This window comes from Chiloscyllium punctatum, chromosome 52 (genome assembly GCF_047496795.1).
Source record: "Chiloscyllium punctatum isolate Juve2018m chromosome 52, sChiPun1.3, whole genome shotgun sequence".
Lineage (NCBI taxonomy): Eukaryota > Metazoa > Chordata > Chondrichthyes > Orectolobiformes > Hemiscylliidae > Chiloscyllium > Chiloscyllium punctatum.
In genome coordinates, this window is record NC_092790.1 from 13,377,136 (window position 1) to 13,400,717 (window position 23,582).

At 45.3% G+C, this 23,582-nt stretch overlaps 3 protein-coding genes and 1 long non-coding RNA gene across 4 annotated transcripts in view; 1 reads left to right on the forward strand and 3 right to left on the reverse strand.

The window, feature by feature from the left end:
* LOC140470791 (uncharacterized) overlaps positions 1-23,582 on the forward strand; it is a 212,184-nt gene that overhangs the window by 174,971 nt on the left and 13,631 nt on the right. The gene's annotated exons all lie outside the window — the stretch shown is intronic.
* LOC140470722 (histone H2A-like) lies at positions 7,249-7,678 on the reverse strand. Its single transcript, XM_072566756.1, has one exon. The coding sequence runs from the start codon at positions 7,676-7,678 to the stop codon at positions 7,289-7,291; it is 390 nt and encodes a 129-aa protein (XP_072422857.1). The 3' UTR covers positions 7,249-7,288.
* Positions 20,102-20,671, reverse strand: LOC140470909 (histone H3). The gene has a single exon (XM_072566849.1). It carries the CDS (start codon positions 20,576-20,578, stop codon positions 20,168-20,170), a length of 411 nt encoding a protein of 136 aa, XP_072422950.1. The 5' UTR covers positions 20,579-20,671; the 3' UTR covers positions 20,102-20,167.
* On the reverse strand, positions 20,928-22,318 carry LOC140470702 (histone H1-like). The gene has a single exon (XM_072566723.1). The coding sequence runs from the start codon at positions 22,292-22,294 to the stop codon at positions 21,866-21,868; it is 429 nt and encodes a 142-aa protein (XP_072422824.1). The 5' UTR covers positions 22,295-22,318; the 3' UTR covers positions 20,928-21,865.

Below are 23,582 nucleotides of genomic sequence, written 5' to 3' on the forward strand. Positions count from 1 at the left end.
CTAGGAGGCGCCCAGTTTCCCCAATGGAGAGGAGACCACAGTGGGAGCAACAGACACAATAAATGATATTAGTGGATATGGAGGTGAAACTTTCATGGATGTGCAAGGCTCCTTTATGGCCTTGGATAGAGGTGAGGGAGGAGGTGTGGGCACAGGTTTTACAGTTCCTGCGATGGCAGGGGAAAATGCCAGAATGGGAGGGTGGGTCGTAGGGGGGTGTGGACCTGACCAGGTAGTCACAGAGGGAACGATCTTTGTGGAAGGCGGAAAGGGGTGGGGAGGGAAATATATCCCTGGTGGTGGGGTCTTTTTGGAGGTGGCGGAAATGTCGGCGGATGATTTGGTTTATGCAAAGGTTTGTAGGGTGGAAGGTGAACACCAGGGGTGTTCTGTCCTTGTTACGTTTGGAGGGGTGGGGTCTGAGGCCAGAGGTGCGGGATGTGGACGAGATGCGTTGGAGGGCATCTTTAACCATGTGGGAATGGAAATTGCGGTCTCTAAAGAAGGAGGCCATCTGATGTGTTCTATGATGGAACTGGTCCTCCTGGGAGCAGATCCGGCGGAGGCGGAGAAATTGGGAATACGGGATGGCATTTTTGCAAGAGATAGGGTGGGATGAGGTGTAATCCAAGTAGCTGTGGGAGTCAGTGGGTTTGTAAAAAATGTCAGTGTCAAGTCGGTCATCACTAATGGAGATGGAGAGGTCCAGGAAAGGGAGCGAGTTGTCAGAGATGGTCCAGGTAAATTTAAGGTCAGGGTGGAATGTGTTGGTGAAGTTGATGAATTGCTCAACCTCCACGCGTGAGCACGAGGTGGCACCAATGCAGTCATCAATGTAGCGGAGGAAGAGGTGGGGAGTGGTGCCGGTGTAATTATGGAAGATCAACTGTTCTACAAAGCCAACAAAGAGACAGGCATAGCTGGGGCCCATACGTGTGCCCATGGCTACGCCTTTGGTCTGGAGGAAGTGGGAGGATTCAAAGGAGAAATTGTTAAGGGTGAGGACCAGTTCGGCCAAATGAATGAGAGTGTTGGTGGAAGGGTACTGTTGGGGACGTCTGGAGAGGAAAAAACGGAGGACTTGGAGGCCCTGGTCATGGTGGATGGAGGTGTAGAGGGATTGGATATCCATGGTGAAGATGAGGCGTTGGGGGCCGAGGAAACGGAAGTCTTGGAGGAGGTGGAGGGCGTGGGTGGTGTCTCGAACGTATGTGGGGAGTTTCTGGACTGGGGGGATAGGACAGTGTTGAGGTAGGTAGAGATGAGTTCAGTGGGGCTGGAGCATGCTGAGACAATGGGTCAGCCCGGGTGGTCAGTCTTGTGGATCTTTGGAAGGAGGTCGAACCGGGGCAGTGCGGGGTTCCCGGACTATGAGGTTGGAAGCTGTGGGTGGGAGATCTCCTGAGGTGATGAGGTTCTGTATGGTCTGGGAGATGATGGTTTGGTGATGGGTGGTGGGGTCATGGTCGAGGGGACAGTAGGAAGAGGTGTCCTCGAGTTGGCGTTTGGCTTCAGTGGTGTAGAGGTCAATGTGCCAGACTACCACTGCGCGCCCTTTATCCGCTGGCTTAATGGTGAGGTTGGGATTGGAGCAGAGGGATTGGAGGGCTGCACGTTGTGAGGGTGAGAGGTTGGATTGGGGGAGGAGGGTCGACAGGTTGAGGCAGTTAATGTCCCGGCGGCAGTTGGAAATGAATAGGTCAGGGCACGTAATAGGCCAGCACGGGGTATCCAGGTGGATGCAGTGTGTTGGAGGTGGGCGAAGGGGTCCTCGGAAGGTGGGCGGGAGTCCTGATTGTGAAAGTAAGCTCTGAGGCGGAGACGACGGAAGAAGTGTTCGACGTCACGGCGTGTATTAAATTCATTGATGCGTGGACAGAGGGGGATGAAGGTGACTCCTTTGCTGAGGACTGATCGTTCATCCTCAGTGAGTGGGAGGTCTGGAGGGATGGTGAAAACTCGGCACGGCCGGGACCTGGGATTTGGTGTGGGTGTGGAGCTGGGAGTGGGGTCGGAGCCAGTATCTGGAGTGGGTGTGATGGTGGGTGGAATGGGGGTGAAGGCATGAGCAGGGGTAATGTTCCCCTCGGGGTTCTGGGGGGTGGGGATAGTGATAGTGGGGCCTGGGTGGGGGGGAGTGGTGGGGGGGACGAAGAGAGGGAGGGGGTCAGCAGAATGCAGGTGAGTGGCGCTGGTGGGGGCGGAAGTGGTGGTGATCATGGCAGTAGGGTTGGCAGAAGTCACTGAGTGTGTGGCATCAGTGATGATATGAGGGCCGGAAGTGCCTGTGGGAGCGGCCATGATGGGGCGGAAGTGACATCATCACTCAGCATTAGGGAGGTATCTGCGTCAGCCACCTAGCTAATGGCATTTCCGAAGCCAGGGGTTTCTTCTGGAATGTTTCAGGAGTGCTGGTTATGGAAGTGGGTGGATAAAAATTTGTTGTACTTACAGTATTTGATGTCTGAGATGGAATTGAAATACTGTTTGTTGAGAGTATGAATTCTCCTAAGGATGTAGTACAGAGTGGGTCCTTTACAATTCTGAGAGAGTGTGGCCCTCAGCTGGGACAGGGCTGACTATAGAGAGGTTAGGTGCCGGCGCATTGCTGCAAGCGTGGAGCGGAGGATCTTGAAGGAGAACTATTGCTGGTGTTTTTGAATGTGTAGTCTGTACTGTTTGTCCTGTTCGGGTCCAAACTCTGCTGGTTTAAAGGTGGTCTGGAGTCTGTATGGGATGAGTTGGTTACGGAGGCAGACACTGAGGAAGCAAATGTGGCTGTGGTACCGAGTTTGTTTCACGACATGGTTGAAGAGCTTCAGAGCAGAAGAAATGATCTGGGAGTTGCAGTGGGAGAGAGACTCCCTGAGATTCTTGTAGAGAGAGGAGGAAAACTTCTTCAAGGCAGGCATCCTTGCAAGAGGATTCACAGTAGGGTTAAAATCAACAAGGTTGGGGAGGGACTGCATCAAGCACGCCCTGTTTTCCTGATGCTTCCCAGAAACAAACATCAATTGGTCATTTCCCCAATTCCCTTTTCTCGCAGTTTGACCAAAGGAACTGGGACTGTAGGGGAAAGGACAGAGAAGGTTTCAAGCTGGGCCATTGCCCCTTTATGAAGCTCCAATTGAGCTCATCCCCAGGTCATGTTAATAACTCCTCCTCTGGGTCTCTCACAATCTGATCAGGGAGCGGGGAAACTGGCGGCCACTCAGCCCATCTGTGCCCACCATTCAATAATATCAGGTCTGATCTTATGTTAGGTGTGGTAATTAATCCTGTTGACCCTCATCCACAAATACTAACACCTGGTTGAAAGGAGCACACAGACAGATAGATAGAATAAGTGGAACTTTTTTACGAAGACAGTATGTAACTGTTCGCAGAGTCTTACGTCATAGTGTCACTCCCTATTTCTGAGTCAGGAGGCTCGAAGAAATCAAATGTGGACCAGGGAGATGTGCAATAGGATCACTGGGACTCGTTTTAGTTTATAGTGGATGACAAATTTTAGTGTCAGGTATGCTGCAGACAGAAACCTTGTGATATGTTGTATGCCATGATGAGACACCCCAGCTATTTTTACTGATTCACTCCCGGAACATGTATGTCACTGGCTGAGCCCAGCATTTATAATCCTTCCCTTAGAGAACGCAGTGGTGAGCCAACTTCTGGAAAAGCTGTTGTCCATGTGCTACCCACAATACCATGAAGAGAGGTCCAGGGTCTTGATTCAGTGACAGTGAATGAAAGGGGATATGTTGCATTTCCAAGTTATTATGGTGTTTGGCTTCGAGAGAAACTTATCCTCGAGCAAACTGATGTATCTCTACCTCAGCTGCATTCAACTTTTTGAGATAGAAGTTGCCCTGAGTTTGGACGGTATTCGTTTTAGTTTTCCCAAAACTTCAGTATTACTTTTGTAAACTTTACGAAACATTAGGGTTCTGTAAGATTGTATTTGATTCCAACAACAGGTGTTCTTATTGCAAAGAAAATAAATAGACAGACCTAAAGGGTGGAACAGTTTAGATTTCAGCAAACGAGGAGATGAGCACATTGAGGAGGAAAGAGAAAATGACAAGAGTAAGCTTGCAATTGTTGTGAAAAAGAAACAACGCTTAAAGTATTTATAAATGTGTAGAGAGGAAACAGAAAAACTATTTGAAAAGGAAGGTACAGATAAACTGTGAATTATAGGCCACTCAGCCTGCAGGGGAAAAAGAATGCAGAGTGTCTGGGGTTAAAAAAAAAATCAGAATCAAACAGAGTCAGCATGGATTTTAAGGGTCTGTTTCTGTGTTATAATGTTCTATGTTCTCTGCTGGAACAACAGATGGAGGTCATTCAAAAGATTTTGGCAAGTTCCCACCTGAGAATAACTAAAGAGCATGGTATCGAGATGGATTAAAAAAAACTGGTTGGCTGAAAGAAAACACAAAGGGAATAAGTGGATCATTTTCACAATGACAAGCAGTGCCTTGGGGACATGGCAAATCTTAGTGATGGAATCCAACTCTTCACTATATATTCACCATGATTTAGATGAGGGAAATAAATGTAATATCTCCAGTTTGACAGATGACATAAAACTGCTTTGAGTGGTGAGATGTGATTGTGATGAGGTGTAGTCAATGGGCAAATGCAAGTCAGAGGCAATATAATGTGGATAAATGTAATGGTTTTTAAAAAGGACAACAGAAGCTGGAAGTCTGAGTTGATAAGACGTGAAGCTGGAAAGGCACAGGTCAGGCAGCATTGGAGGAGCAGCAAAATTGATGTTTTATTTGAGACTTCAAATAAAGCAAATCTTAGATATGGACAACTGAGTTCAAATGAATCTCTGATCAGCATGAAAAATGTAGGGGAATTCTTAAGAGGGAGATCAGGAAGGACAAGGGGGTGGGGGGTGGTGTTATGAGATAGCCTTGGCAGATACGGTTAAACATAATTCAAAGGGATTCTACAAGTTCATTCAGAGCAAATTAGTGACTAGAAAGAGAGAGTAGGACACATTAAAGATCCAAGGGGTAGTTGTTGTTGTTGTGGTTGTGGTGGGAGCCTTTTCCTCTGAAAAGTGAATGTAAACTCAGGAGGCAGTCAAGTGGATGTTCATTCATGCAAAACCCAGTTAAAGCAGGGAGAGGGCCAAAGGATCCTCCCCAGAGGCCAGCCTTGGAAGAGAGACCAATGACGCACCCTGAATTTATTATAAAAACAGTATTAACAATGACACGCACCATAATCATTAGGTTCCTCCCTCTTACTTTATAAACCCAATCCTATAAGACACATAATTAATGACGGGTATTTCTTTAGCAGGTCTCAGCTTCCCATGACCTCATGGTGTTTAACACACTATAATCTCTAATCCTTGGGATTTTTCTATGCATCCTAGTCATTCACATTGCAAACTTAATTGCAAGATTCCTTCAGGCCTCTCGGGCTGGTTTTATATGGAGATATAGTTTAAATTCCATTATTTATCATATCTCATGTGCTGTCTTTATCAAATTCAGTTTTTCCTCTTATATTTACCATTGTCCGAATTATGTATATAAAAATGCCAAAGGCATTTAAGTTTTAACTAGTTGCTGTAAGATTTGTAATGACGCTTTCTATTCTGGCTAGTTAAGTTTAGGGACAGCTATTTCTATCTACCCTTAGTACATTGTGTGTAATGGCTGTGAATAGCCATTGTCCAGGATGAATTAGGGTACTTCTGAAGACTTACTAACCTTCACACATAGGCCTAAACATTTGTGACATGAATCTATATGTATGTTGTAGAATCTCTAGCTAGAAATTATTGCTTAATATTGCAATCTAATGAAGAAACAACTGCTTACCACGCAATAGCTAATTGTTGATCTGGTTGATATATAGGGAATTCAGTATGTTATCTTTTGCATCTGGCATTTATTCCTCGGGTTGCATAGTCACTCTTTCATGAGTAAACTGAGAACGTTCCTATGTTTGGCTTGTGGACATGTTCTGATCTAGGATGGTTGCTACTCAAGGCTTTGGACTAGGTTTGTTCAAAGGTATCATTTTCTTTACTTTAAGGCTAGGACAGACTGCTAATCTCATTTCTCTCTTTTCAGCCATTCTTGTGTTTTAATTCTAAGGCAGATTGTCTTTTTTTGTTTGTCAGCTATTCTGAGAGGAGACATGGGCCATTTGGTAATAAGTAGATCCAGTTCACCCCTGCTGTTCTGTTGAATCTCAGAAGATGGGAGAAGTTCAGAATGAATATTTCACATCAGTTTTTTTAAAAACTGGGAAGCTAGTAAACTTAGGGAAATAAATATTGATGTTTTGAAAATAGCGCGTATTACAGAAAGGTATGCTGGAGTTCTTAGAAGACAGATTTGGATAAATCTCAGATCTGATCTAGCACAGCCCAGGACATTGTGCGAAGTTAAGCAGAAAGTTGAGGTGCCTATTTCAGAAATATTTATCATCTGTAACTACGGTGAAATGCTGATGTGGTTTGTGTGGAATTCACTTCTGAATCAGGTGATGGACGTGGATACAGTCATAATATTTAGAAGACATTTGGATAAGTACATGATAAGAAAAGTTTCAAAGGGCTATGGGACAGGATAGGGCAGTTAGAACCAGTCTAGTTTGAGATTATAGTGGTATGCACTGGTTGGACCAAAGGATCTGTATCTATGCTGCTTGACTGACTCTTACAGTGATGCAACTGTTCTGGTTTGAGCTCTTCATTTTGAAAGCTTTGACAGCAGAACGCCTCATTCAGAACCTTCTGCAATCAGACAACACCATCGGTATTCTGAAATTTAAAACGCGTAAAATGAATCTATCCGTGGAAATCAAAGATCACTTGTTATGTTTGCCGGAGATCAAATTCAGGCTCATACCCCATGGGGGCGTGTTACTACCAAACTGGTAGACTACTAAAGAACAACAAACTGGAAGCAGCTGAAAATGACTGTGGCCTCTATTATGCTCCCTCTCTCGGGTCAGGCAAATAATCTCACACACGAACACATCAGAGAATAAAAGAGAGGATCAGCGACCACTCATTATAAACTTACTTATGGCACGGGGGCAATTCAGCTCTTCCTAAATGCAGCACAACGTAACGTGAATCTGCCTGTGAGCGAGTACAGGGACTGAGTAATGTATTTATGGAATGACGATTAAAGACAAGTAACCACAGGAAGGTAATTCAATCTGATGGAAGGGAGAACTCCTTTCACAGATGCTGTGAGTGGCTCTTAAAAGAGCCTTTGGTTTGTCAGATTCAAGAATGGTCTCTTCACTTTTTAGCGGCGCCCCCAGCGGCGGTTTTCTTGGGCAGCAGCACGGCCTGGATATTAGGCAGCACCCCGCCCTGAGCGATGGTCACCCCTCCCAGCAGCTTGTTGAGCTCCTCGTCGTTGCGCACGGCCAGCTGTAGGTGCCTGGGGATGATGCGGGTCTTCTTGTTGTCCCGGGCCGCGTTGCCAGCCAGCTCCAGGATTTCAGCCGTCAGATACTCCAGCACCGCAGCCAGATAAACCGGCGCTCCGGCACCCACACGCTCAGCATAGTTACCCTTTCTCAGGAGCCTGTGAACACGGCCCACCGGGAACTGCAGGCCAGCCCGGGACGATCGAGACTTCGCCTTGGCGCGACCTTTCCCACCGCCCTTTCCTCTTCCAGACATCGCCACAAACTCTCAAACACTATCACAGAGACTGCTGGACTCCGCCCACATTGCGGCCTCTTATACCTTCGGGAGGGATGGTGGGGGGGCCGTTTCTGATTGGTCCCATTGTTCAGCCCCTCCTAATGTTGTTTCAATTCCCAATCAGATATCTGCCTCATTCCCCAATCCGGAGAGGGCACGGGGAGGGGGGCGGAAAGTACCGGCGCCAAATCATCAACCGCCTTCTTTCCAATTTGAAAAGCCCGCCAATATGTCGTTTTGTACTGAGGAATGCGCAATTACTCGAGTTAATTTACTTCTACAATCGACATGTACACTTTCTATTATCTCCCTTTAACTCATACCCAGCATGCGGACAATATTTGTGCGGTGATTTGGAAATGAAAAATAAAGTAAAATAGAACTCAGAGAGAAACGTTTCTTTTGATTGTCGGCGGGTGTTGGGGCACTTTTGTTAACAGGGGGTAAAACTCAAAGATCGTGCCACCGCCCCCCAACCCACCACCGGGGCTTGCAGTTCCCGACCTGCCGGTGTCGGGGTGAACTTGCTTCATCACTTTGTAGATGTAGATGGAGTAACTTTCTTTCCTGGACCGACTCCTCCTATTACCGCCCTTCACTGGCGCCCTCTTCGCCGCTTTCTTAGCGCCCTTCTTGGACGCTTGCTGTGCTTTCCTTTCCTCTGCCATCATCCCACGAGATAGCGAGGTGAGGAACAGGGAGCGGGCGCAGCTTAATACGTGGCTGTACAGCTGGTGTAGGAGGGAGGGCTTCAGATATGGAGATAATTGGGGGAAGGTGGGACCTGTACAAGATGGACGGGTTGCATCTGAACTGGAAGGGGACCAATGTCCTGGGTGGAAGGTTTGCTCCAGTAGTTCGAGAGGGTTTAAGCTAGTATGGCAGGGGGGTGGGAACCTGAGCTGTATACCAGAGGTGAGAGTTGATGCAGATGAGGCAATAGCAAGAGTAGACCAGCTAGTGGGAAGGATTTTCCTGGGAAGGAACGAAGGGATCAGTTAAAGTGTGTTTGCTTTAACGCAAGGAGTATCAGGAATAAAAGTGATGGACTTAGAGCATGGATCAGTACCTGGTGCTATGATGTTGTGGCCATAACAGAGACATGGGTTTCTCAGGGGCAGGAATGGTTGCTGGATGTTCCAGGGTCTAGAGCATTTATAAAGAATAGGGAGCTGGGAAAAGACGAGGGGGTGTAGCACTACTAATCAGGGAGGGGATCACAGCTACAGAAGCTTCCATTGTCGAGGAAGATCTGCCAACTGAGTCAGTATGGGTGGAAATTAGGAACACCAAGGGAGCAGTCACCTCGTTAGGCGTTTACGACAGACCCCCCCCAATAGCAGCAGGGAGATTGAAGAAAGCATACGTTGACAGATTTTGGGAGTGTGTGGATGTAGTAGGGTTGTTGTAATGGGTGACTTTAACTTTCCCAATATTGATTGGAACCTCCTTCAGCAGAAGATTTGAATGGAGCTGTTTTTGTAAGGTGTGTTCAGGAGGGTTTCCTAACTCAGTACGTTGACAGGCCGATGAGGGGAGAGGCCATTCTCGACTTGGTACTCGGAAACGAGCCGGGGCAGGTATCAGATCTTGTGGTGGGCGAACATTTTGATGATAATGACCACAACTGCTTCACATTCTACATAGCTATGGAGAAGGAGAGAATTAGGCAAAATGGGAGGATATTTAATTGGGGAAGAGGAAACTATGATGCAATTAGACATGAGTTAGGAAGCATGGACTGGGAGCAATTGTTCCATGGTAAAGGCACTATAGACATGTGGAGACTGTTTAAGGAACAGTTGTTGTGAGTGATGAATAAATATGTCCTCTGAGACAGGCAAGAAGGGGTAAGATAAAGGAACCTTGGATGACGAGAGTGGTGGAGCTTCTTGTCAAAAGGAAGAAGGTAGCTTACATAAGGTGGAGGAAGCTAGGGTCAAGCTCAGCTCTAGAGGATTACAGGCAGGCGAGGAAGGAGCTCAAAAATGGTCTGAGGAGAGCCAGGAGGAGGCACGAGAAAGGCTTGGCAGAATGGATTAGGGAGAACACAAAGGCATTTTATACTTATGTGAGGAGTAAGAGAATGGTCAAAGAAAGAGTAGGGCCGATCAGGGATAGCATAGGGAACTTGTGTGTGGAATCTGAGGAGGTAGGGGAAGCCCTAAATGAGTTTTTTGCTTCTGTCTTTATGAAAGAAACAAAGTTTGTAGTGAATGAAATCTTTGAAGAGCAGGTGTGCATGCTGGACCGGATAGAGATAGAGGAAGCTGATGTGCTGAAAATTTTGTCAAACATTAAGATTGATAAGTCGCCAGGCCCAGACCAGATTTGTCCTCGGCTCCTTTGGGAAACGAGAAATGCAATTGCTTCACAACTTGTGAAGATCTTTGCATCCTAGCTCTCCACTGGAGTCATACTTGAGGACTGGAGAGAAGAAATGTAATTCCTCTCTTCAAGAAAGGAAATAGGGAAATCCCCGGCAATTACAGACCAGTAAGTCTCACGCCTGTCATCTGCAAGGTGTCAGAAAGGATTCTAAGGGATAGGATTTATGACCATCTGGAAGAGCATGGCTTGATTAAATGCTGTCAACATGGCTTTGTGAGGGGCAGGTCATGCCTCACAAACCTTATCGAGTTCTTTGAGGATGTGACCATAAAGGTTGATGAGGGTCGATCTGTGGATGTGGTGTATATGGACTTCGGCAATCATTTGATAAGGTTCCCCATGGCAGGCTCATTCAGAAGGTCAGGAGGAATGGGATATAGGGGAACTTAGCTGTCTGGATACAGAATTGGCTGGCCAACAGAAGACAGCGAGTGATAGTAGAAGGATAATATTCTGCCTGGAAGTCAGTGCTGAGTGGTGTTCCACAGGGCTCTGTCCTTGGGCCTCTACTGTTTGTAATTTTTATTAATGACTTGGATGAGGGGATTGATGGATGGGTCAGCAAGTTTGCAGATGACACAAAGGTTGGAGGTGTCATTGACAGTATAGAGGGCTGTTGTAGGCTGCAGCAGGACATTGACAGGATGCAGAGATGGGCTGAGTGCTGTCAGATGGAGTTCAACCTGGATAAATGCGAGGTGATGCATTTTGGAAGGTCGAATTTGAAAGCTGATTACAGGATTAAGGATAGGATTCTTAGCAGTGTGGAGGAACAGAGGGATCTTGGTGTGCAGGTACATAGATCCCTTGAAATGGCCACCCAAGTGGACAGGGTGGTTAAGAAAGCATATGGTGTTTTGTCTTTATTAACAGGGGGATAGAGTTTAAGAATCTTGAGATCTTGTTGCAGCTCTATAAAACTTTGGTTAGACCGCACTTGGAACACTGCGTCCAGTTCTGGTCGCCCTATTATGGGAAGGATGTGGATGCTTTGGAGAGGGTTCAGAGGAGGTTTACCAGGATGCTGCCTGGACTGGAGGGTTTATCTTATGAAGAGAGGTTGACTGAGCTCGGACTCTTTTCATTGGAGAAAAGGAGGACGAGAGGGGGCCTCATTGAAGTATACAAGATAATGAGAGGCATAGATAGAATCAATAGCCAGAGACTATTTCCCGGGGCAGAAATGGCTAACATGAAGGGTCGTAGTTTTAAGCTGGTTGGAGGAAAGTATAGAGGGGATGTCAGAGGTGGGTTCATTTCACAGAGAGTTATGAGAGCATGGAATGCATTGCCAGCAGCAGTTGTGGAAGCAAGTTCATTGGAGACATTTAAGAGACTGCATATGGTCACAGAAATTTGAGGGTGCATACATGAGGATCAATGGTCAGCACAACATCAAGGGCTGAAGGGCCTGTTCTGTGCTGTATTGTTCTATGTTCTCTATGTTCTATCTAATATCAGAAAAGGACAAGGGAAAGTTGGCTTGGAGCTCGGTTTTGATCCAGTGAAGGCGTCACAATGCTAATGGGGGAAAGCCTGGTTCCTGATTGGGTAGTTTGCAGGAACGTTAACCTCACTGTGAATGGTTAGGTAGGGACTCAATGTGAATCTTCAGAGTTAAAACTCACACAACACTAGGTTATAGTCCAACAGGTTTATTTGGAAGGACTAGCTTTCCTAGTGCCTCTTCTTCATCAGGTGGTTGTGACGCAAGACCATAAAATACAGAATTTATAGCAAAAGATTACAATATTGTGTGGCTAATATACATTAAACAATAAGTAATTAAGTGTTTCATCTTTTAAAATGGCTTTTCTAGTTTTGGTTGTTTATTAAGTAAACCCCAGAATTCCTTTTAAGTCATAGTCACATTCTGAAGATAACTTCGGTGTTCTAAGAAAATGTGTTATCTTAGCCCAGGCAATGCTTTCAAGGTGTGAGGTTAAAGTCTGTTTGTGTCCTAATCTGGAGTCAGACTGGTTCTATTTGTAAAGTGGGATTTACAGAATCTTACATGGATTGACTGTAGGTTATGCATTTTTGAACAAAGTAAAATTCTGCAAATACAGATTCACTGCATACACCTATATGTGTGTACTTGGCAGACAGAGGGAGAGGGGGACAGAGGGAGAGGGGGACAGAGGGAGAGGGAGACAGAGGGAGAGGGAGACAGAGAATGAGAGACAGACAGACAGAAAGGAAGAATGTGTGGTGTGTTGGGGGGGGGGGGGGGGGGGGGGGTGGAGGTGTGCGTGTGTGTCTGTGACGGAGTTCACTGGGGTCACCTGGAGCGTCACATGAACCCAAGTTCCCACTGGGCTACCAAACTGGGCTATCAGCCTCTGCTCGGCCACTTTGTGTTGTTGCTTGTCTCATATTCCGCCTTGGAGGATAGTCACCCGAAGATCCTAGGCGGAATATCCTGGACAGATGAAGTGTTCCCGACTGGAAGGGAACACCCTTGCCTGGGAATTGTTGTGCAGTGTCCATCATCCATTGTCATAGTGTCTGCTCAGTCTCCCCAATGTACCAATCTCCGGGGCATCCCTGCCTGCAGCATATGAGCCATCAATGTTGGCCAAGTCACAGTTGGGGAACACTTTAGTCCTACCTTATTCTCTGTTTTGTTCCTGCCTGCCCTGACTGTTTGACTCACTCCTTTTCCCAGCTATACTAGTCTCACATTTATCTCTTCCCTCACTTTTTCCCTGGGTCCCCCACCTTACTAGTTTAAATCCTTCCAAGCAGCTCTAGCAAATCTCCCTACCATTATATTAGTTCCTTTCCACTTCAGATGAAATCTGTCCTTCTTGTACAGGTCACTGCTATCCCACAAGAGATTCCAATGAACCCATCTCCTTTATACCAGCTCCTCAATCACACATTCATCTGCTCTATCCTGCAATTCCACTAGCTCGGAACAATGGAAGATATCCAGATATTAGTACCCTCTAGGACCTCCATTTTAAATTCCTGCCTAACTTTCTGTATTCTCCCTTCAAAATCTCATCCTTTCCTTTCCTATCTTATTAGTTCTGATGTATGCAATCACTTCCTGCTGGGCCCTCTTCCCTCTGAGAATATTCTGCACCCTCCTTGCGATATCCTTTATTCTGGCACCATTGGTGACAATACACCATTCTGATTTTTCACTGCTGGCTGCAGAAATGTCTGTCTGTGCCTCTGAGTATAGAGAGCCCTATCACAATCAATTGCTTGGAAATTCACGTACCCCTCATTACATTACAGCCAGTCTAGCTATAATGTGCTGCTAAAATAGCAGTGTAGTTATCTATCTGTACCAGTCCGTTTCTGTTATGTGAATATGAGTGTAGCAATCATTGAGAGTGATAGTGTTGTTTTAAAAGGTGTATTTTGTCATGTCCACAATAGTTAACATACAACACAAAAAAAAGGAATTGGAACAACTGAACTCTATTGGAATATTTAACAGAATAATGCATACAATAACTCTTCCTACTTAACTGTTCCGATACAGTAATATCCCATAAACATCTTCGGCAAAAGGCAAATTCCATAAAATAGTATCACATCCGACTCCAGTAGCAGAAAGAGAATCTGCAGCTCCTGACTGTAATTGAGAGGGGAAAACTAGCTTTCCTGTCTTCAAGATACCAACAGTTTTGCTGAAAGCCAAACTAAAAATGTCATTCTGTGAGAGCTTGACCACACCCATTCAGGCTGCTTTTGTTGTCAACTTTAAAAACAGCCTCAAACTGTTTACTCTAGTGTCTCTGGTAGACCTTTCCACACTTCTGCCATAAAATCTCTCCTCAACAAGAAAGAAAGGACAAAAGAAATATCTTAAAGCCACAATATCATCAAACCTTCCACCCCTCTTAAAAAGAATCTGTCAATAAACAGGGATGGCCTAATTTTTAAAAATTGTTTAGCAGTAAACTATTAGTACACAATACATATACATTTTGTTGACTCTAAGCATGCAAACACTCACTACGACAGTCCAATGTTTCCTGCTGTGAAACGTTTCCACTTTTTTTCATCAAAGTCACGACAACAGGTTCTCTTGTCCTGCCATGTATTTAATTTGCAAATTGAATGACTGTGATAATAAGCTTCATCGAAACGGTCTGTAATTTTGGTTGTTAAATTTCTCCAAAAATAACAAACTCAAGGTCTCCTTCTGAAACATGAAGTATTTCTGTTGATGAGACTTCAGCTTTCTGTAAAGATACCCAATAGGCCTCAAATTGTTTGCTCTAGTGGCTCGGATTCTCTGCCTTAAATTTGCTCATCAAGAACAAAGGGACAAAATAAACCTCTTTAATCCACAGCACCATCACACAGTCTCCACCTCTCATTTCTGGCATTGTGAATACGAAACTTCATTTATCAACCGATCCATTCTTGTCACATGTTCATGTAAATGTTGTAATTAATGTGTTCCTGTCAGTTATTGTAATTCAAGCGGGAGACTGTTGTTATAAATCTACCCTCTCAGTTTCTGCTGTGTGAATGTGAGTTTAGTTATCAATCTGTATCTGTCAATTTCTGCTAAGTGTAAAAGTGCGAGTGTCAATATATGGCTGTCAGACTTTGTTCTGTGAATAGTTATCAAACTGTACCTGTCAGTTCATGTTCTGTGAAATGGGAGTGTTATCAACTTGTTCCTGTCAGTTTCTGCATTGTGAATATGGGAGTGCACTTATTAATCTTTCTCGGACAGTTACTATTGTGTAAAAATGTGAGTGGATTTACCAATCTGTCCATGCTGGTTTCCAATTTATGAATGTAATTTTAGTTATCATAATGTACCTGTCAGTTTTTTTTAATCCTGCGACCTTCGGTCTCTTCCCGAAAGTAGTTGAGTTTGATTATTGATCTGAAATATCAGTTTCTGATTAGATGAACATTTGAGCACAATTATTCATCTGTGTCTGATACTTTTTGATATCTGAATATGGAAGTGTAGTTGTCAAACCGTTCCTGTTGGTATGTGCAATGAAAATATGAGAGTGTGTGTCACTTTCTATCATATGAACATCTGAGTGTCATGAATCTATCCATGACAGTGCCCAGAAGGGGTGCGTCATCATCAATGTCTTTTTGCCTGTTTCTGCCAATTGAACGAGTGAACAAAGATATCAATGCATGCTTGTCAGTTTCTAATTGTCAAAGGGACGTAATTCTCTGGCAGCCACAAATATTCTCTGCGAGGGTGTGTTTCATTATGCAATACTTGCCATGAGGGTGATTTTAGGCATATTTGTCTCAGTTCTTGTGTGTATATTTTGGACAAGAATTCAGACTTTCCAGTTTCAAAATTGTGCAAATGTCAGTGAGTTGTGAACAGTGACATTTGTTCAAACTGGACACATGTGCATTGTCAATTGTGAGAAAAAAAACAAACTTACATTTTCTCTGTTGTTTGAACATCTCTCTCTCAAATTGAGTTCCACGAGTAGCTGACCCAATCTGCTTTAACTGTGCAAAATACGTTCTTTGCTCTGACAGCGGAAACATACCTACTATTTGTTCAAAGCAGCTGGTCACACTTGGCTTCGTACCGAGGGCATATTACATTGTCCTGGTCCTTCAAGTATTTGCCTGGAGGAAGACAGAATAGAAATCTCTTGTAAATCACCATCAGCCCAGTTTGACCATCTTTACCTGATCAATGCAACATTCAGCTAATACTCATGAGGATATTGTATTTATAGCCAGGAATTCAAACGTGTCTGATTCTACTCTTGCTCCATGTCTGGTGAGTTTTCTTTTTGTTAATTCAATACCAATTGAGTGAGGCCCAGAAAGTAGCCAATAACTGTATATCTCCATGAATGGCGCTATCTAATGCAAGCGGGGCTGGGAATCAGTTTCGTTTTTGAACTAATCACGTCAATTCCTACTTTGTGAATGACAACCACACTCTCACATTCTGTCCTTCTAAGCCTTTCTGAAATTACTTATGTATTCACATAGCAGTGACTCACAGGGACAAATTAACATAGAACTATAGATCCATTGAAATGACATTGCACATAAGAGGTCCATTTGTCCTATCATGTCCATTCCAACCCAAAGACACCAGACGGCCATTCTAATTCCACCTTCTTGCAACCAGCCCATAACCCTGCAGCTGAGAGCACTGCCCATTTCTGCAACCTGAATGTATTTCTCAATTTGTTCCTGTTAGTCTCTGTTTCGTAGATATGTAAATGTATTTATCAATTTGTATTTGTCAATTTCTTTTGTATGAATATTTGAATGGAGTTATCCATCTGTGCTTGTAAATATCAAAGTACAGCTATTAATATGTATTTGTCAGTCTCCACAATGTGAATGTGTGAGCTTAATGACCATCCTATCCCTGTTAGTTTTTGCTCTGTTAATCTGAGAATGTCAGTAATAACCTGTCCCTGAGAGGTTGTGGTTTGTTAATAGGTGAATGCATTTATCAACATATACCTGTCAGTTTCAATCAATGTGAATGTGAGAGTGCTGTTATCCAGGTGTGCCTGTCAGATTCTGCTGTGTGAATGTGACTGTCATTTTCAGTCTCTACCTGTCAGTCTTGTGAAATGAGCAAGTGATTGTCAAATAATGTGTTGCTGTCAGTTGTTGCAATGAGAATATGTGACTGTAGGTATTAATCTGTCATGTCACTTTCTGCTATGTTCATGCATGTGTGTAGTTATCAATCTGGACCGTTCAGTTTCTGCTCTGTATCTGTGGCTTATGCAAGATGTCTGTGGAGACTGCAGAGGAAAATAATCTGTCTTTCCGCAGTTGGGTCTGACTGTTTGTTTGTTTGGATCTATCTCTGCAAATAGAGCTCAAGCTAAGTCTGATCCAATCTGTTCTGTGCCTGTGGAAAAGATGTGCTCTGCTTTGACAGTGGTAACATGCTGTTTGTTAGAAGCAACTGGTCACACTTGGCATTGTACTGAGGAAATATGACATTGTCTTCAGCATTCAAATATTTGCTTGGAGGAAGATAGAAGATTTTTCAGCCGTAAGTCAACATAAGCCACGTTAGGCAAGATTAAACCGATCAGTGTGGCAGCCAGTTAATAATCATTCGGGTATTTTTAAACCTAGCAATTCAAGCAGAACCAGATTTTGATTCCACTCTTGCCCTGAGTTGCTCCTCGTCTTCTTCTGTTTGCAACTTTTTGACAATTGGGTGAGTTCTCATCTGTACACCTCCACGAATGGGAATTCCCGAAGCAGCTGCAATGCTGACATATATCAATAGCAAGATGAAGGAAATAACAAGGGACGCTATGTTTAATGTTTTACTCGAAACTTCAAACCTGTTCACTCTCTTACGTGTCCTTTTATACGATTGTCACAAAATTATGGTCTGTGCTTCCATTCTTCACTGCCCAACATCAACAAACAATGAATTCTCATCAGTGTTTAGAGAATTAAGAACGACAAGAATGTCCCACAGCAGCTTCTTCCCGCTCTGCCTCCCTCAGCAGGCCCACACATAGCCCGAGAAAGGCCTCTCTTGACCCACAGCCCGCTCACTCCAAGTTCCGGGACCAGTTCCTGCTCCGCTCGGCCTCTTACAAACAGCCCCCGGTTCTCCCTGAACTCACCCCGAATAAATCCCGGTCTCGGAGCCCCCTCTGTGTCCCAGACTCCCATCCCGATGTGCTGCTGGAAGAAGCCTGCTGTTCCCTCCCTTCCCTGGGCGCTGATCTCTCCATTGCGGTCTGTTTCAAACAAACCTCTTGTACTCACTGAGTAAATGCTCCTCAATGGCAGCGCTGGGGGAGGGCCTCACGCATGCGCTCCTCTTGTCACAAACGGTCAGCTTGGGGAAGGCGCGGTATCGCGCAGGCACAGCTTCAGTTTCCCAGAATCATTCACACTAAACCGACAGTGACAACAGCAGTACTAAATCCAGACCCAGTATTGGGGATTAGGATCATAACACAAATATTACTTCCAAAAGAAAAGGAGACAATAAATCAGCTTGGATTGTTTTCTCTCGAGCAGAGATAACTGAATGGGGGCTCATGATTTTCGTGTAAAAGGTTATGAGGCGTATGGACAGGGTGAATAAAGAGAAGCTGTTTCCCTTGTTTGAGCGATCAATCACAAATGGTGATTGGTTTAGGATTTGGTAAGGATAAGGATTCTCACTATGATGGAGTGTAAGGGGTAAAGATATAGAGGGAATTTCAGAAAAAATCGTTTTCTTTCTGCAAGTGGTGGGAATCTGGAAGACATTGCCTCGGAAGGAAGTAGAGGCCAGAAACCTTTAAAAGGTATTTGGATGAGCACTTCAATTGTCATACTATTTAAGGATATGGGACAAGTACAGGAAATTAGCACCCCTTGAGAGGTAGCTATTGTGGGTGCAGACTCGATGTCTGAAGGGCTTTTCTGTGCTGTATGAGTATATCTGTGTCTAGTGGTGCTGGAAAAGCACAACGGGTCAGGCAGCATCAGAGCAGGAAAATCGATGTTTCGGGCAAAAGCCCTTCATCAGGAATATAGTGTCAGCTTTTGCTCTGCGTATCTCAGATTGTAGTTATTAACCAGTTCCTGTCAGTCTCTGGTTTATTACTGTGTAATTGCATTTATCATACGCCACATGTCAAGCTTTTGTAGTTGTTGTGGTTCTGTTTGCCGAGCTGGGAATTTGTGTTGCAGGCGTTTCGTCCCCTGTCTAGGTGACATCCTCAGTGCTTGGGAGCCTCCTGTGAAGCGCTTCTGTGATATTTCCTCCGGCATTTAACAAGGACAGCACGGTAACAAGGGAGCACGATATTAAAATAATACCTAAAGGCGGTGTTCGTTGTTAATGCGCTCACGGCGAAGAACGTTCATGAAATCCTCACAAGGACTGAATGAAGGCATTCGGCCCATCGAGTCTGAACCTCCCCTCCAAATAGCATCTCGGACCCTTCAAACAGCTCATGGGCTCACTTCTCCTAAAGAGAGACTGTGTGAACTGTACTTTCTTAATCTAAAAGCAAATTAACGATGAAGTAGGAAAGCATTATTTTGTATAAAACTCTCTTCCCTAATCAACATCTCGGCGGGATGTCCAAATCGGAAGGAAAACGGTTGATGATTTCCCGCCTGCCTTCTCAGCAATGATCATACAGTAGTCATGATTTGGAAATGCCGGTGTTGGACTGGGGTGTACAAAGTTAAAAATCACACAACACCAGGATATCGTCCAACAGGTTTAATTGAAAGCACGATCTTTCGGAGCGCCGCTCCTTCATGACAACCACCTGATAAAGGAGCTTCGCTCCGAAAGTTAGTGCTTCCAGGTAAACCTGTTGGACAATAACCTGGTGTTTTGTGATTTTTAACAATGATCATAGAGTTACAGCTAGTGGGAACGCCAAGGGAGACAATTCGGAGAGAGGGGATTTAATCCGGAATACTCCACTACCTTAATATGTGATGTACAAATTACATTGCACTTTGTATTCTTTACATTGCCGCTGAATGGGAACAACTCCCCAGCAATACATTACTCACTGGTGTTTAATATGCTCCCTTTCGCTCTCGGAATAAAAAGCCTCTGTTTCGGAAAATTGACTCACTAGAGAGCCACTTTTTTTCAGTTGCAAATTCGGAAAGGGAGCAATGTATGATTGTTTGGACTATATTTTTGGAATGGCAAAAACAAATCACCAAATAAGAATTCACGCATTCGCCTCTGGCATGTTGGCGGGCTTTTCAATTCGAAATAAAAGCGGTTGGTCTCTTGGCGCCAAACCTTCTCCACAAGCACAAGCCATGTTTACCACCATGATAAACAATGAGGAGAGAGGGCTTTTGTTCGAGGAATTCCGAATTGTGTAGCAAAACTTCAAATCTCTAATATCGTATTATAATAAATTCTGCGATCACTGACGACCTCGGTCGCTGGATTTTCATTGTCACTGACGGACTCAATATTTTATTCAATCCCCACTTACTTCATAGATTTATAATTACAATATTACTGTACCCCATCGTTTCCCGCTCTCTCTGGATGGTTTAGTGGCTCTGAAAAGAGCCGTTGTGTCTTTCTCTCTCTCTCGGGGTGAATGTGCAGGGCCGGCCAGGCTCCGTTTAGGCGCGCTCCCCGCGGATCCGGCGGGCCAGCTGGATGTCTTTGGGCATGATAGTAACCCGCTTGGCGTGGATGGCGCACAGGTTGGTGTCCTCAAACAGTCCCACCAGGTAAGCCTCGCTGGCCTCCTGCAGGGCCATCACCGCCGAGCTCTGGAAGCGCAGGTCGGTCTTGAAGTCCTGAGCGATCTCTCGCACCAGCCGCTGGAAGGGCAGTTTGCGGATCAGCAGCTCGGTGGATTTCTGGTAGCGGCGGATCTCCCGCAGAGCCACCGTGCCGGGCCTGTAGCGATGAGGCTTCTTCACTCCGCCCGTGGCCGGAGCGCTCTTGCGGGCCGCTTTGGTCGCCAGCTGCTTGCGGGGAGCTTTCCCTCCGGTGGATTTGCGCGCTGTCTGCTTGGTTCGGGCCATTCTCTCCAACTCTCTGTAACACACACACAGGCTGCTGCTGTCAATGCTGAGGCTGCTGCGGTGCTGCCTGTTTAAGGGAATGGAGAGCCCGCCCTAGAGCTGGGATTGGATACAGCCCTGTCCCTCAACCCACAGAGAAACAGCTCCGGAAGGTACAGAAAAGGCAGGAAAAGAATTGTTGGAGGCTGATTGGATAACGTGAAATGACAATTGGTCAGTTTGAAAATGCCCGCCGAATTCACCCTCACAAACACTGAAATTAAATTAAACATTCAAACGCAAAACATCATCCGTCTGCAACTGAGATAAAATTTATTATTTTATAGTAATTCTTTAAAACCTTGTTATCTGTCAGTGGGGACAGGATCATTGTCTGATCTGTCTGGAAGACGGGAGGAGGAAAGGCGGGGTTTAAAACAGCGCGACTTGGATGCTGCTTGAACTGCTGTGCTCTTCCAGCACCACTAATCCAGAAACTGAACAACCGAACTTGTTCCGGCCTTTAATCTAAATAACCCCGCCAATTTAAACATCTTAAAAGCTAATGCAGTGTACACCGATAAAAGGACAGAATCTCACTTTATGTTATTTTGTATTACCCCCAGATTGTAATTAGCCCGAAGACAATGTGGAATTGCTGCCTGAACTGTCTGTAACAGGCACATGGAAGGAACACGCCATGAAAACATCCGCAGGGTCTCAGAATCAAAACTGAACAAAGTAACAATCCTGAACTGGTCAATGAAATACAAATACTACAATGTGTCACATTCGTGACTCGGTAGAGTTATAAGTCGCGAAGTGAAATAACCAGATGGAGGATCAATCAACCCTCTCAGTATGATACCTTCCCCATTCACAGGTCTCCGCTTTCGTCAACCATGGCATGAGTGTGTGTATGAGTGATTCAGAACAATTCATATCTAAGGTAGGGGACGGGGAACATTGGATCCGGGATCAGCTCATCCCTGAGAGATGTGGGTGGCTCTGATAAGAGCCTTTGGGTTCAGATGGTCATATATTACACCGACTGGTTCATTTCTTTGCTGCTGTCTTGGTCCCTTTCGCTTTGGGCTTGGCCTTGCCTTTAGCCGGTTTGCTGAGGGGTTTGGGGGCTTTAGGGCCCTTGGCCTTTTTCACCTTCTTCACGGGAGTCCGTTTCTTTGGCGCTGCTTTGCTCACCGCTTTCTTTGGCGGTACCGTCTTCTTGCCGCTCGCTTTCTTGGCTGGGGATTTCTTGACTGTCGCTTTCTTGGCTGGGGATTTCTTGACTGTCGCTTTCTTGGCCTAAGGTTTCTTTGCTGTCAGCTTCTTGGCCGGTGCTTTCTTCACGGCCGGTTTCTTGGCGGCCGCTAATGTTCCCGCCTTCTTTCCCGCTTTTGCCTTGACTGGATTCTTTGGGAGTTTGAAGGAGCCGGAGACGCCCTGGCCCTTGACCAGAACATGGGAGCCGTTCGCCAGGCACCTCCTGATACTCATCTTGATCTGTGCATTTCGCTTTCCCACATCGATCCCGCTTCTCTCCAGCGCCTTCTTCACAGCGGACAGAGAGGTCCCTTTACGATCCTTGATATCCCCGACAACCTTCAAAATCAGCTCTCCCAACCCGGGACCGGGTGTTTTTTTCCTGGGAGCCGCCGCCTTCTTCTTGGGAGCCTTGGCTTTAGTGGGAGCGGAGGCTGGAGGAGCCGTTTCGGCGGCTGCACTGTCACTCATGTTGAGAACTCTGCGCTGAATCTCTCTCTGGCTCAGTCTGAACTGGGTCAGCAATGAAGCTGCTGGTGGCGGCACTGAGCAACTTCAAGGCAGCGAGCGGACGGCGCAGGGACAACCTGCCGTCAGCTCCCTGTTCCTGCTGCTCCTCTGTGTTTCTCTAACAGCATAAACTCTCCGATTCCTCTGAAATTCCGCATCTCCAGAGAGCCAGGCTCGATCGCTCCTCACCCTGACACGGTAAGGTTTGCGACTGAAAAGTTTTCACTCGAATAGACGGCTCCGTTGTCGAATTAAGCGCATTTTGCTGCTGCAAAGATCGTGCTCTTTCAGCTGAACGGTGATATTGTCGCTTCTTTTAGACTGAAATCTTGAAATCAACAAATATATTGTCTTAGATTCTACCTTTGAGGTCTATTGGGGGAGCCGGGGAATAAGTTGACTTGAAATTGTTTTTGATTTTCACAAGAGAGACCCAGAAATATCATAATATTCGCGGACACACAAACACAGTTACGTTCGACTAACCGTCCGCCCTTTTCCGACAGTCTCTCTGACACAGTATTCACATTCACACAGTCACACGCCAGAAATATCACCCAAATGTAAGTGTGGAAGGATAGAATGTCTCCTCCTTTCAGCTTTTGCTGCGGGGTCCAGGGAGTTAGTTGTAGTTTTTCTCCTCAGTAACTGTTACACTCTCATCAGCTCGACTGTTTACATCCTCAAAAATGGCCAGTCAGTTTGTCAAGCTCAGAATACAGAACAGCGTGCACTGGAACAGGCACTTCATGTTCATGCTGACTCTATCGGATCCTGAATACTGTTTTGTCTAATGCTTCGCAATTGAAGCTTTCATTTTGATTTTTCCCTGAGGCTGACCGGTCTATAGTTCCCAATTTTATACCTACCTCCCTTTTCCATTGGATTGCTTACACTAGCTAGCCCCCATCTGTGTAAATTATTGCAGAGCTTATAGAATCTTGGAACATGACCACCACTGCATCCAGGCAAAAGTGAGGACTGCAGATGCTGCAAACCAGAGTTTAGGTCAGAGTGGTGCTGGAGCAGGTCAGGCAGCATCCGAGAAGCAGGAAAATCGATGTTTCAGACAAAAGCCCTTTATCAGGAATCACCACTGCATCCAGTCCTACTCAACCCACTACATTAAATACTCTGTGACGTAGATGAGCAAGGCCTGGTGTTTCCCAACCTTCAATCCTACCCACTGTCCCAACATCATTTCCCAAATAATACTGAATTGGTTCAGTTTTTCCCGCTCAGTAAACTC

Bases quoted from the DNA above. Each gene is read 5' to 3' on its own strand.
- LOC140470702 (XM_072566723.1), bottom strand. From the start codon at position 22,294: ATGAGTGACAGTGCAGCCGCCGAAACGGCTCCTCCAGCCTCCGCTCCC.
- LOC140470909 (XM_072566849.1), bottom strand. From the start codon at position 20,578: ATGGCCCGAACCAAGCAGACAGCGCGCAAATCCACCGGAGGGAAAGCT.
- LOC140470722 (XM_072566756.1), bottom strand. From the start codon at position 7,678: ATGTCTGGAAGAGGAAAGGGCGGTGGGAAAGGTCGCGCCAAGGCGAAG.